Below are 14,052 nucleotides of genomic sequence, written 5' to 3' on the forward strand. Positions count from 1 at the left end.
CTTCTCCCTTCCTGTGTCACCGTCCCAATGTACTGCTCTTGACTGCTTAGGTTTCCATGTGGAAAGGACCATGCAGAGCAAATTACGGGATCAGGACTACAGGCTGTGAGTTTGTAGAAGCAGAGACTTCATCTTGACAGATTCTTCAGAGTGCCACACACATCTCTGCTGATACAGAAGTAATAATAATTTCATGCTAAGAATTCTGCCAGTGCCAGTGGCCAGTAAATAACATCCCTACAAAGAGGTAAAAAAGGGCACTTAGTTGTGTCAGACAACTTCTAACAAGCCAAGGAACCTGATGTTAAAGCTCAAACCTTTAGATGGAGAGATAAAAACAAATGAAACATAAACCAAATAGCAACCCCTCACGGTTATGCAAATTCAGGTCTCATTATAGCAAACACTCTGACTAGAACTCAATAAATATGAGGCTGTAACCTGGGGTCAGATGGGGCTTCCCTTCTTTATATAGGCAAAAACTTCCACCTCCTCAGTGCTAGGAGCTGGCAGTCTTCCTCCCAGTAACTTACAAGACCAGGCTGTATTATACCAGGTCAATGTGTGGTGAAAGTAAATCTTCATCAAAACCAGACTGTTCCCACCAGTAATGAAATACTGCAATGAATTGATTATGTGTGTACTATCAATTAAGAACAACAAGGGAGAGTTTCTCAAAGAACATGCTTGCTCAAGAATCCCTTTTCTTCATTTCTCCATTTAATTAGTCATTGAATTATAATTCACAAATTCATGCAATAATCATTGTTATTTTAATCAAAGCTGAATGTACATTCTTTTTCATTAAATAATATTAAATACAACAAGAGGTGCTAACCAGTTAATGTTTCAGAGCTCCAGGGAAATGCTCTTTTACATACATGCCAAAACAGGCAAATACTGTTTTTTTACAGCAAATTTCTGTATCTTCCAGGCTATGTTACAGGGTGTAATATGGCCAGAGTGACCTAAGGAAAGAGAAGAAGTATGGTTTTCACACAGTATCTCTTATTAAACAGCTTTCTCAAGATGTTGTCACGTGTTGAGCAGACGGAAGAATTTCTTATTAATAAGTTGAATGTTTGGAAAAATGCTGATTGACGGCTGTAAGGGTGGAAAATTTCCATTTACTTGTATAGCATACATATACTTTACTCCCCCCCCACCCCCCAAACAAAGACCAGGAAGAAGAGAAAAAACACTTTTGAGATGTAGGAGTAAAGATTCCGTTTTGAGCCAGGGTGCTGCTACAATGCAAACAGCTGCCTCCAAGGCATGAGAGAGACAAAATATGAGACCAGCTCACTTCATGTCAGCTGCAAGATCACAACAGGGTGAGTAGCTTTTGTCAACATCAGCTGAAATTCAACCAGCATTGAAAATGCATCCTGTCACCAACCTATAATATCTTGCTTCTTTATTTTTTTGGTTGGCTCTCCTCCCATCACAGGCAGAGTCCAGCTCCAGGCAAAATCTCAAGATGCAGATTTCACTTCCACCCCTCCTGCAGTTAACTGTGAAAGGTGCATTCCTTTCACTCCAGCTAGCAAAGCTCACCCAGAATAATCACAGCTGGGCAGGGAAAACTTCTCTTGCATGCCTGGCAATCAGATGCAGTTGCATTTTGTTGCAGAGTTGAAGATGTATGGCAGCAATGCAGCTGGCTTATCTATTTACCTAGTTTGTATTGAAGGATGGAGAGAAAGAGGGAAATCCTCCTAATCATGACATCACAACAATTTAAACACACCGGATTTTAAAAAGCCAAAGGTAGGTATTATCAGTAGAAACATATTCCACTGCTGCTCCACTGAGCCTGTCTTATACACCATACCAAATCTGTCTGGACAAAATGCTGCATTGCATTACCTCACCAGACAGGAAGATTCTAAAAATTAGGATTTTGCAGGGTGAGCTTGCACAAAATGTGTGTGCAAAACTGCCCTCTGCTGTTTAGATTAAGACCTGCTCAAATAAATGAACTGTATGCTTAGAGTCAAAAGCTTATAGCTCAGAGGCCTTTAAGGGTTAAGGACTGTTAAGTTACAGGAACAATTAGAAAGCAGGGTAGTGAGCTCATCAGAAGATGTCCAGTAAATATTCTTTAAAGCTAATCCCTACTGCAGGGAAGGAAGAGAGAACCTGGGTTTTCTTTTCAAGAACATATGGAAAGCACTGTACTTCAAAAAAGCTGCCCATTATCTAGTGCCAGCATGTTGGACAGTTTGGTACAAAAAATAACACAGAAGGGCCAGCTGTTTTGTACAGCTTCACTCACACATTCATACACTGGATGTGGCAAACTCTGCCCTGTGAGAACAGCATTAGACATTCACATTTTCTTTGGGAAGTTTGAGTTTGGTATAAATGCAGAAAACAAGTACTGTTACCCAGACTAGTTCAGTTTCTGGCGCACGTCTGATGAAAGCTAGCCCAGTTCTCATGAATTAAGCACCAGTTTCTGCTTTTTGCAACAGGCTTTTGGTCAGTGCACAGAGAATACTGTAAGCTATGCTGGTCAGTGTAAACACACTAACTAAAAACCAAACCAAAACTTGGGTACAACAGAAACCTTGCAGAATTTTTTTTTGTTCTTTTCACATCAGCCCTTTTAATGTCCATACATTTAAAAACACAGAAGCATGGGTGTGCAGCACAACATGCCTTTGAAACAATCACTAAAAGCACTTAGTGACCACTTCAAAGATTCCCTTGATGTTTAACTCATGTTAACTGTAACACAACAGTCATGTAGGGCCACTGTTCAGCCTAAGGGACTTCAAACACACCATCAAGAGATGTACAAGTGAAACTTTAGAAAGATTCTTTGAGTGCATAAATAGCTGGAGCTTTACTTTGATGATGGCTGGCTGGCCTCCTACACAGCAGGGCTGGGACTTCTCAATTTTTCATGTTAAGGGCAACAATAATCTTGTGTCAGCCCCCAGGGAAAGGAAATTAGTGCCACATGATTCAGTGTGTGCCTGACCACTCTGGTTTTGGATTTGATTCCATTATCTAGAAGACTTAAATGTGAGACATCAAAGGTAGTCCTGCATGATAATGAAACTAGCTGGGTGGGGTTTTTTTCTATAAAAGCTGCCCAAGAAACTCATAACCGAGGACAAAAGACTTCCCAACATAAAACTAACAGACCTCTCAGTTTCTTTATAAGAAATTCTTTTAGTGCTGAAAACAAGTGCCTTTTTCTTGGAGAAGCACAGAAGGGAAAATGGTTCTTTCTGGGAGGACTTGTAGTTTAACCTGCAGTAAAGTAAGATTACAGATTTTTTTCTCCAGCAGCTGTGAGCTCCATAGCAGCAAGTCCAGAACTGGAATTGTGGATTACTTCCACAGTTTTTTTCTTTTGCACAAGTGAAACTAAATGTACAGCACTGTGCACAGCTAATGCAATGGCATTGCTACTGCTGATGCAGAAACATCCATCATTACCACCACGCTTCTGATGACCTGTACTTTGCTAGTGTCTGAAAGCAGTGTCTTTGCTTGAGTCTGAAACATCTGTGGACTGTGGGTGCTTGGCTGTACCTCTGTCAGACTGCTGCTCTTGGAGCAACAGCAAGTTTGCATTCTAGACAATATCTTCCAAGTCTTCACAATTGTACAGTATAGCTTCACTGGGACATTTGGGGAGAAGAAAAAATTCAAGTCTTGTTAAAAAGATTCAGCATTCCACTCTGTTAGTCCAAGGCACTCAAAACAGGTACCAGAGCTTGCTCTAGCATACTAACCAAGTACTTGTGGGTTATCAGATATGAGAATAAATTTGCATGTAAGGCTACATTTTAAATGTATACTGTCTTAAATTTTGTTTGCATCTAACTTTGCAGGCTCAAGAAAATGGAAAATGTTAAAGCAATATTAGTGTCTATGATGCTTATTACAGCAAATACCATTTATCGATATAATGAGACTGTCACCAAGCCTTCCATCAAAATCAGAATTGACACCCAGGTTTGATGAAACACAGATCAGGAGAGCTTTGCTGTAAGCTAAAATGTGAATTCAAATTGTCATCGTATACCAAAGAGCGTAGAAAAATGCTCAGGTTTGACAGAAGGGTGCTACTTTAGTCATGTGCTGTTTGGGTTTGTTTTTCAAGGCAGGATGGAGGTTTTATTTCCCTTAAAACAATGTTAAAAGCTGAACTAAAAAGATAGGCTGAAGTAACCAGCAAAACAGAAGGTAAATATGCTAACAGTTCTGTCAGCATAACTGACAAATTCCTACTTTTAACTCTTAAGGGTTAGAAGGGACAAGAAAAACTCCTTCAAAAAGCCTCATTAAAATATTTTTTATTAAGTGCAAAATAACTTTGTCCCTGTAAAATAAATTAAAAGGAAAAGAGCACGCTGGCCGCTGTCCCCTGAAGAGTATGGCTGCTACGTTTTACCTTATGCTACCTGAACAATTCAAGCACAAAGATTAAACTACATTCAGTTGTTTTAAAACATTTGTTGATACCAGCCACTAACTTCAGTATTTATCACATTACAGGAAATTTCAATAGCATCTCAAATCTTTGGAAATAATATTTTCAAGGGCTTAAGGGGAAACTACCTATTCCATAGCAAACAATCTCAGCAGAATGACTCAGTAAGAGCCATTTCTATTCCCAAACCCAGGTATTGACTGCTAGGTCACCATCAACTATCCACTTAACCTCCCAAAAATCCTGTGTGTTGAAATAAGCCAGAGTTGGCTAGAGTGTTCTCAACATAGCTCACTTCTACAAGATTATGCCACCTAACACCTTACTATTAATTTAGCAGTATCATTTGTACTGTCAGCTGGTCTGAAAGACATCTCAAAGCATTCTACTCAAGTTAAAAATGAGTCACTGTGCCAAAAAGCTAAAGCTACTTTTTTAATTGTTTCTTCTGCCACCTAAGTGCTGATAGCACAAACCCAGAGAACAGCAGAAGCCAGTCTGTTTTGACATTTAGAAGATCCTACCCATTAAAAACTTGCTTTCCTAAGTACATTTCTCCTACTCACTTGAGCCTGCTGTATATTATTTGTCTTCTTTTTGTTGGCAAAGGAAAATTTACTACACCATATTGAAATTGCACAACATCTAATTCCATTAGCTTTTGCTATTTACCCTAGGGATATAATTGTCTTACCTTATCAGTGCAATTTTTTTTCTTAAGGCAAATGCCTTTAAAAGACTGTTAACAACCATTTGCTATGGTCTTGAAGACTACAGATTGAAATGTCAACTATCTTGCAACGTTTCAAGCCTTCCAAAAAACACCAACTTTTGTGCTCTTAAAATATGCCCAGGTTCTATTCCAAACAGCTTTGTTTCAGACGCCTGTATTAACAGAGATTTCAAGTTTGCCAGTAATTTTGAACTGATCACTATACATGTTTTTGTTCCTGACAGAAATGGATTTGTCATTCTTTCTGCAGCCAGTCATCTCTTACCATTGTGATTTGCATCTCCTTCTAAGGTGATCTGTTACTGTTTAAATGATCATATATTTATTTTCTCAGGAAATTACACAAAGTTTTAAACTTAATTAAAAGTATTGGAAGACCAGCTATAACATTAAAAATAAATTTTAATGTTGTCATTTTTAGATCATTTGCTCTGACACCGAAATATTCTGGATTTTAAAGTAGTACTATAGGGACACACAAGCACAGATAAATCTTTATTGCCATAACTTTGTTTTTTCAAAAATGAGCATTGGGTTTTTAATAGGTTGTAATATGTACAACATTACAATGGCATATTTTAATAATAATGAAGTTAGTGATACTTTGATAACTCAACACAGTGTATTTATAAAATGAATTCTTATCAAAATACACTTTTCACTGGGATAATAAATAAAATCCTGCGAAACCCACCTACACAAAGTTAATTTTAACTCTGGTAGAACCCGATGTGGTACACAGTCCATTAACTACTATGTTTGCCCCTTCATCCCCCTACTGATGCTCATCTTCTGGGGTAAGAAAACTTTTTTCCCCCCGTTGTGGTGTGACCTCATTCAACATCATCTTCAGCCAAGCACTGTGCATTTACAATTCTCTGTAAGGAGGAGAAAAACTCATTCACAATTATATAAAATTGACAGCAGGCAACTGATTATCAAGCAATGTAATTTTACACTGAACATTAAGCAGTGTAATTACTGAACAAACTAATTGAAGTTAAAAATTATAATCTATTTGACTTCAGTTTTTGAAGTCAGTTCCACAGATATTACAAACAGTGCAATACCTAAAAAAACCAGTCAGATAAACAACATACTATCAACCTAAAGTGATGACCTCTGTATGGTTTCTGGCACTGTTCTCTTAGGAAACATTTTTGTTCAATCATTTCCTCAAGTCTTATATCTTGCATATCTGACACTTTCCAGTGTTACCACTGAGTATATGGACCTTAACCTGAAATGTAACCAGGCCTGAGCTGTAAGAAGAGCCAACTGATACCCAGCACTGAGTCTCTGCTTTATGTCAGGTAACACTGTTAGGGAGTCCCCTTGTACTTCCAAGAACATAAAACATATAATTTATTTTACAACAGACTTACCTGTGAGCACATTAACAACATTACCCACTCTGTACTCAGACTCAAACAGGAGGGCATTTTATACACAGAGCTACTAACACTTGTATCATCAGGGAAACTCCCAAGCTTCCAAAATTGTCACAGGTTCTGGTACTAGTTAACATCTTGTGTCTAAAGCTGTCCCCAGAAGCAACAGGGTAGCAAAAGCAACAGATTCATTTTGATGAACTTCCCCAGCATTTACACATACTTGTAGAAATGTAAATTAAAAAAAAAAAAAAAAACCACTTAACACCCAGAGCAATAAAGTTACTGTTTTTCCAATCCCCCCACAACTTGTATTTGGGAAACACTGGATCCACATATAGTACCAGAGCTGTGGTCAGATGCCTCTACTTCAAGAGCTTAGCATACCCTATACACAGGAGAAGTTTTGTATTTCTATTTTATCCTGGTTGCTATTAATGTTACAAGATGATTTTCATATTCACTTTAAAACATCTCAGGTGAAAAAAAAAGCTTCTTTAAATCTAACTGAACATATTAAAAAACCACAAAGCCTGATACTCAAAACTGGTGCAGTGGATAAAGTAAGTATTTAAATTTTTTTCCAAACCAGACCAACAGGGAATGCTTCACATACCTGGCTTATTGTAGGGAGCTTAGTTAGAAGCATTTGAAACACTGGTGGTGGAAGAGTCTGCTGTAGAACTTGTAGTAGCTGCTGCGGCTGCCCACATACAGCAATGGCATTGGTCAAGTGATCAACACCTTTTTCATATTCACCTGTATGACAAATGATAAAGTTTTGAAATCAACCATCTTCCACACTGTAACACATCTACATAAAACATCCACCAAGAGTGGATTAAATTACGGTGAATCAATCGACATTAAGCTCTTCTCCTTCCTTGATGGACTTTCTGAAGACACAAGGTTAGAACCAAATAAGCAGATTTTCTTAGATGAATTTGACTCCCCAGAATTTCTTGGTGTATAAAAATAATCTTCTAACAGGTAGAGAAAAATTATTTTACAACTTACCCTTTGGAAAAAAAAATATTATTACCTTGAGCTAATAATTCCTCTCCAAGCTGAATCTCCTCAAGGAAAAACTTCTGAACCGCTTCAGCATCCTTCAGATCAGGCAACTATAAACACACAGAGTAAATGTTAAATCAGCCCTTAAACACCAGCTACTAAAAAGTTAGCAGAAAATATTCTCAACTTAAATTAAACATGCACACAACCCTATTGTTACACTGACACTGGCAAAAAAAAACAAGTGTCACCACTAAGCTAAACTTAGTGCTCAGAATGTTTTTGAAAATCAGACTCAGGTCTTATAACACTGCATCACAAATGTGTAGAGAGACAGAGACTGAAATACCTCTACTCAGTTTATTAAGTACATAATTTAGGAGCAAATATAAATTCTAAGGTGTATTATGTTTATATCAACTGTATTTCTTGCAATTGTTTAAGAGAAGTCTTATGTTTTCTTTCTGGATCCATTGGTAATAATGAGAAGGAAATCAAATACTTATTGCAGAACAACCTATCAAGTTCAGTTATAAGTGTATCCCATCAATAATTTTAAGTCTGAAAAGTCTTTGTTCATATTACAAAGAGAAAACACCATCAAATCACACAGTGAATGTTGTACTTTCTAATATATCTCCTCTGACACAAAAGAGGAACAACCATACAATTATTTCTGAGCATTAAAAAAACCTAAAGTATGCATATTTGCAGGAGTGTTTGTAATCCTGGAATCAAAACAAATCCTTAAGTAAATGTTACAACTAATACAAGTGAAACGTCTTTCAAAATAGCACTGCATTATTGATCACAGTATTACCTTGGAAAGTCCTGCTCTCTCTTTGGCAAGCTTCTGTTTCTTCCTTCCTGTAAGAATAAAAACATCTTTTATTTTCAATTTGCAATTAAAAAGCCCTTCAGATTATAGTCTGAAACCATGAACAAATCAAAGTCCTTTTCAAAAGAAGAAACTGGTAATGTATTCCAAATACTGAAGATTAAGAACAAGACTGCAACCCACCAGTGCAACAGAGCATCATTTAAAGGGCTAATGAGGGCTGGCAGTAGCACCAATTCAAAATGACAATTCTTCTCCTGAGGGCTCAGCAAACAGCAGCTGTGCAGGGCAGCACAGCAGCAGCACAGCACATCTCATGCACTGCAGGCACACAGAAGCAATGAGAATTAGAGTAATACAGGAATTATCCACATGACGTCTAACAATAAGCCACATAAGAATTGTCTGTAAGTCAAGCTCTCTAGTTTTGAACTGCATGGTGCACCACCGAGGAAGGGGAACTTCAGCAGGCCACAGCAGATACACACAGTGCACTTTCTCAGCTACTTTATAGCACAGACTTGGGAACTAGTTAATAAGTGGCAGTGTCTCACCATCCTTCAGCAAGAGGGATACTAAAGCATACCTTTCTGAAGCCTGAGGAAAGCAAACATTTACAGATAGAACAAACATTTACAGACTCAACTGCCTACCTAAAGGCAAAAAGTTGGTCTGCTACATGAAGTTGCACCACTTGAGCAAAACTAATGTAATTAAAATTAAAGTTGCTTTTAATGCAACTAGGCAGGTATAAAGATATCTTTATAGTAGCAGTTCTTTGTACAAGAAAATATAATTATACTAATTATACTGGCAATTTCCTTGGAATAATCATTTATGTAAATCTTCATCAACTGAAACAGTTACACCACTAAAACCTCTGAATACAGCCTATGGTTAAACTGTCCTTCCACTCTTTGTCCTCAGTGTCTGCTCAGAAAACTCCTGTACTGACAAAGAACAACTGTCACACAGCACTTATTTTTCTTTTGAAATAATTTTACAAGTTGGAAATACTTCCAAATATGACTAGCGGTTTTACCCAGTAATTAAAATTTTTCAGTTGTCCACATGGTGAAGACAGTCAGGAATACTATTCCCTAGTATAGCGATAACCTAACACATGGCGTTTACTGACAAGATTGTGTTCTTTATAGAAAGAGAGTTCACATTCTGACTAGATGGAACACCCTTTTACCTTAATACACCATCTTAATAACACTTAGCACTTAGATTTCTACAACTAACTGACCTGTGCATGTTAATTTACACTATAGATAGAAACATGTGTTGCATAGAACTGTAGTATGCTACAATTTTATATTTCTGGAGGGTTTCAAGAGTAAAGAATTTGTCTTGAAAGTTAGTGCTTCACTTAGCTTACTCTAACTTTTCAGAAGCATTAACTAGCACAAAACTTTAATTTGCACTACTATGCAAACAAGTTTTGATAATAGATAAAATTGTAAAGATTAAATTTTTAAAAAGTTAATATTTGAAATGTTTTACTATCAAAAAAGCCACATTGCAGCCATGGTGCCTTCAGCAAAAATGCAACCTCCTACCATAAAGAAATACAGAGAGTAACAGATTAACATTTGTACATCATTTTGAGGAGAAAATTGTGTTTTCTTAGCATGACTATGATACCTTCTTATTTAAATATAACAAAAGGTATCATTCACCAGGTGAATTTCATTCTGAAATAAAGAACAAAATAAAAGACATGCTGGTAATTGGAACTAATGAAAGCTTTTGACCACTGATCACACAGATTTGAAATCATATACTTTAACATGAAAATAGTGAAGGAATATGTAGGCTCTTTAAAAGTTCACTTGCTAAAACAATTAAAAAACCCAAGTAACTCTAAAGGATACTTATGAATTCTTCCCATACTGGTTGGGAAGAAATACTAGTTCAAAGTATCTTTGCATTAACAACCAGAAGTTACCTTTGTAATATGACAAGCAAAAAGCAATGGCTTTGAGGGGTAAAAACCTCAAAAAAACCCAAATAAAAAAATCCCACCCCACACCTAAAAAATCACCCAGGTTTGTTTTTCCCTCAGGGACCTCCATGAAGATGAAACACTTCCCTCTGTTCTAAAGAGATAATCCCATTTTGAAAAGGGAAAGGCAATCTTTTGTAGAATGCATCTCTATTACCACAGAAATGCAGTGCATGCATCCAGAGCACAAAGCTAAACTGCAGCTGTCACAGTGTCGGTCCTCCAGGCACAGCTCTTGCACAAGGGTACAAGTTCCAAGAGAGAACCAATGGATGACCTGTCCTGCTGGCACAGGTTGCAAAAGGCCCCTGAGTAGCCCCAGCAGCTTCCCAACCAGTTCCAGAAAGGAGCAAAAAACCCAAAAAGCCATCTGCATTTTCAGCTCCCATCAGTGAAGTCTGCCTACTGCCCTTCTCTCACTCTGCTGTCCAGGCAGAAGGCACTCTTGGGCAAAATTCAGGGTGGTCAGAAATTCTGGCTGTCTCTGAACAAAGACATGTGTGTCTATATTTTAAAGCAGAGCACTTCTGTTTTATTCATTCAAGAAGGCAAATAGTAAACATACCTGAACTATTTTATTAATAAAATACAGCCTGGGAAGCTCAACAGCTACAGATGTTTACATCTTTGCTATCTTTTGGTCTATGGACTAAATATGGACATGCCCCCCCAAACTAGCAATAACAAGACCAAAAAAAAAAAAAACAAACCAACCAAAAAAAAAAAAAAACCAAAAAACCCCCCCCCAAAAAAAAAAAAAAAAAGAAAAGAAACAACAACAAAGAAGTCCACCCACAAAACCTGCTAAGTAAAACATGTGGAAAATCAAAGTCCAGCAGTTCTATAAGCCTACCAGAAACTTCCAAGAAATCTTTTTCCCAGAGACCTAAATCTGGCCACCTCATTTTTATGAGAGGCCTTTGCAATGTAAACTTTGGCCCAAACACAGCACACAGAGATGGCACAAAACCCAACTGGTTCTTCATTTGTCAGCATGTGCTTGACAAAATACGACAGGCAATCCACTGACACGTTAGGTCTCTTGTCCTTCCCAAATTCTGGTGACACTGCATCACAAGAGGCTGAAAAGGTTCTTACCCTAAGAAGGTTACTGGAAAAGATGTGCTTTAAAGGTGGTTTCTCCAAGCTTTCCATCCCATACCCCACTATTGCACAACACATGGAGCATCTTTACATAAAGAACTGCAGCTGGCTGCTGCACTGAACCTTTCCTGGTCAAGTATTTTATAGCCCAAGCCTTCCTGTCTACCCAACAGCAAAAATGCTGTAATACCCTGATCCCTGGCACCACTGCTGAAGCATCCACACTAAATAATCTGTTACACTACCAAAAACCACCAAAACAAATTAACCAAAGCCTTACAACTAAATGCAGACCAGTGCATTACATGCGGAGACTGTAAGTCCTACAATGAAGTTCCCCAAATCACAACTGCAACCTCCTACCAAACCAAAATGCATTTGTTTTCCACTTCAAAGTTAATGTCAATTCCTAATCAGAGCAATTCTAAGGTTTATTCAGAACATGACTGGATAGAGGCTCAAATTATGGAAACCTGGAATCCAAAAATTATTTTTGGTGCTTCTGCAAAAGCCTTACATAATTCAGTGCTTCTCCTACTGCACATTTGGCATCATAAAAAAACCCCATGGCTGATTATGTTGCCAAAAATCGAGTTTGCTTGTGCAAACCAAGCACACACTTGGTTTAGTTAACTGCACTAAAATTTCCCAATTAATGACTTGCACTGCAGGGAAAAGAGGACTTGGAACACACACACAGGAGTTATGTGCCCAAAATCCAACACACAGGAGTGAGGACCTGAAGCTGAAATATTTGACAGACATATTTTGCTGTAGAGAAAATTTTGGAAAGAGGAATTAATGCACCACTAATCAACAACAGTGACCAGGCAAAGTCAATCCATGAAGGCAGAACCAAAGCTGTTAAACTACATTTTAATGCTATCAGGTAAATACTCATTTTCAACCAGTCTAGTTATTGACTTTTCCATCCATGAAACTGCTGATCACATCATATTTACTTGCTAGGAAAATTTACCTTAATGATAACTTCTTATCCTCAGATTAGATACCAAAGGAATAATATACATATTACCCTGACAGAAATAACTCAGTATAAAAAGTATCACCTTATTGCTCATGATTCATTTATGTTCCTTCACTACTCATGCCTACATTTGCACTTAAAACCCTCACTGATTATTAAAACATTTAAATAAATGTTGAAGTTGTGAAATAATGAAGAGCCATGGGAGAAGAGCTCTACATCTTGGATTAATCAACATTTTTCTCTGGCATTCATTCTTATCCTCGAAGCTAACGGCAGGACTGCCAGGAGGGTTTAGAATGCAGCTGATGAAACACCTGAGAGCTGCCACCGACCCCTGCCTCACCACAGCAACAACTTCACTGTAAGAGATCACACTGCTTGTGTTCCAAACGCAAAAAAGACAAAAAAAAAAAGTGTCACCACATAAATGTGGGGGCTACAATAACACTGCTGAGCCTGTAGGAGAGATAGATTGGACAAGAAAAAAAGGTGGGGGGGGAGGTGAATTTGAACCAAGCAGGGACAGAAACCACAGGCTACCCAACACCTACAGCAAATGCTCTCTGATGGGATGACCCTGTCTAGAACCACCTGAACGGAGGCTGTAGTGAGGTGGGAATCACTCTCTTCTACCATGCCTGCAGTGAGAGGACCAGAGAAAACGGCCTTAAGCTGAGACATGGGAGATTCAGTTGAGACATCAGAAAAAATATTTTCCACCGTTAGGGCGGCCGGGCATTGGAACAGGCTGCCCAGGGAGGTGCTGGAGTCACGATCCCTGCGGGCGCTCAGAGGGGACTGTGTCTGGCGCCGGGCGCTGCCGGTTAGCGCTGCAGGGGATGCAGTGCCCGTGCTGGCGGATGGTTGGTCGGGACTCGAAGGCTTCTTCCAGTTTTGACGGTTCTGTGACTCTGTGCCTGGCCCCTGGTTTCGGTGAAGGGACGGCGAGAGGCCGCAAAGCCTCAGGGGCCGCCGGGGCCCGGGGCAGAGGGGGCGGGGGTCCCGGCCGGGCCCGGGGGCGGCGCTGCGGCGATAGCACGTGCTGCCTTCCCGCGCTCCGGCCGGGCGGGTGAGCGGGGGAGAGAAACGGGGGATCACTGAGGGTAGCGCGCGGCGGCGGGAAGGGACGGGACAGAAGGAAAGGGGAGGGGGCGCCCCCGGGACACTCACGCTCCCGCAGCCGGTTCTTGAAATTGGGGTCGCTCCGCCTCTTGCGGTCGAAATAGATGCAGTATCCGATGAAGAGCGCCCCGCAGAGCCCCGCGGCGATGGCGCTGGTCCTGCCTACCATCATGACGCTCCCCCCGCCCCCGCGCCGCTCCCGCCGCGCGGCCCGCGCCGAGCTCCGCAGGCACCTTGGGGCGAGCGGGCACAGGGAAAGGACCCCTCCTCGCTTCCGCTGACGTCATCAGCCGGCGGCGGCACAGGGCGCCTCCCGTAGTGCCTGCGCCGAGGCCGGGGCGCATGCGCGAGCGGAGGGGCGTGGCCGGAGCGCTGGCGTTTGCCCGCCGAGCGCC

General features: G+C 39.9%; 1 protein-coding gene and 1 non-coding gene across 2 annotated transcripts; both read right to left on the minus strand.

Annotated features, from left to right (window-relative positions):
- Positions 1-750: 750 nt before the first annotated feature.
- Positions 751-13,922, minus strand: TOMM20 (translocase of outer mitochondrial membrane 20). The gene is made up of 5 exons (XM_053938576.1): positions 13,706-13,922; positions 8,412-8,458; positions 7,620-7,701; positions 7,194-7,336; positions 751-6,064 (listed from the first exon to the last, which is right to left on the minus strand). The coding sequence occupies exons 1-5, from the start codon at positions 13,827-13,829 to the stop codon at positions 6,020-6,022; spliced, it is 441 nt and encodes a 146-aa protein (XP_053794551.1). The 5' UTR covers positions 13,830-13,922; the 3' UTR covers positions 751-6,019.
- Positions 12,703-12,837, minus strand: LOC128786540 (small nucleolar RNA SNORA14). The gene has a single exon (XR_008430331.1). It is a non-coding gene; the product is annotated as a small nucleolar RNA SNORA14 (small nucleolar RNA).
- Positions 13,923-14,052: the final 130 nt, after the last annotated feature.

This window comes from Vidua chalybeata, chromosome 3 (assembly GCF_026979565.1).
Source record: "Vidua chalybeata isolate OUT-0048 chromosome 3, bVidCha1 merged haplotype, whole genome shotgun sequence".
In the NCBI taxonomy this organism is placed as follows: Eukaryota; Metazoa; Chordata; class Aves; order Passeriformes; family Viduidae; genus Vidua; species Vidua chalybeata.

Coding starts and splice junctions, on each gene's coding strand:
- TOMM20 (XM_053938576.1), bottom strand. CDS start 13,829: ATGATGGTAGGCAGGACCAGCGCCATCGCCGCGGGGCTCTGCGGGGCG. Junction 7,702..8,411: donor AGAGAGCAGGACTTTCCAAG/GTAATACTGTGA, acceptor GTGTGTTTATAG/TTGCCTGATCTGAAGGATGC. Junction 6,065..7,193: donor AGCTCCCTACAATAAGCCAG/GTATGTGAAGCA, acceptor TCCTCCTTACAG/AGAATTGTAAATGCACAGTG.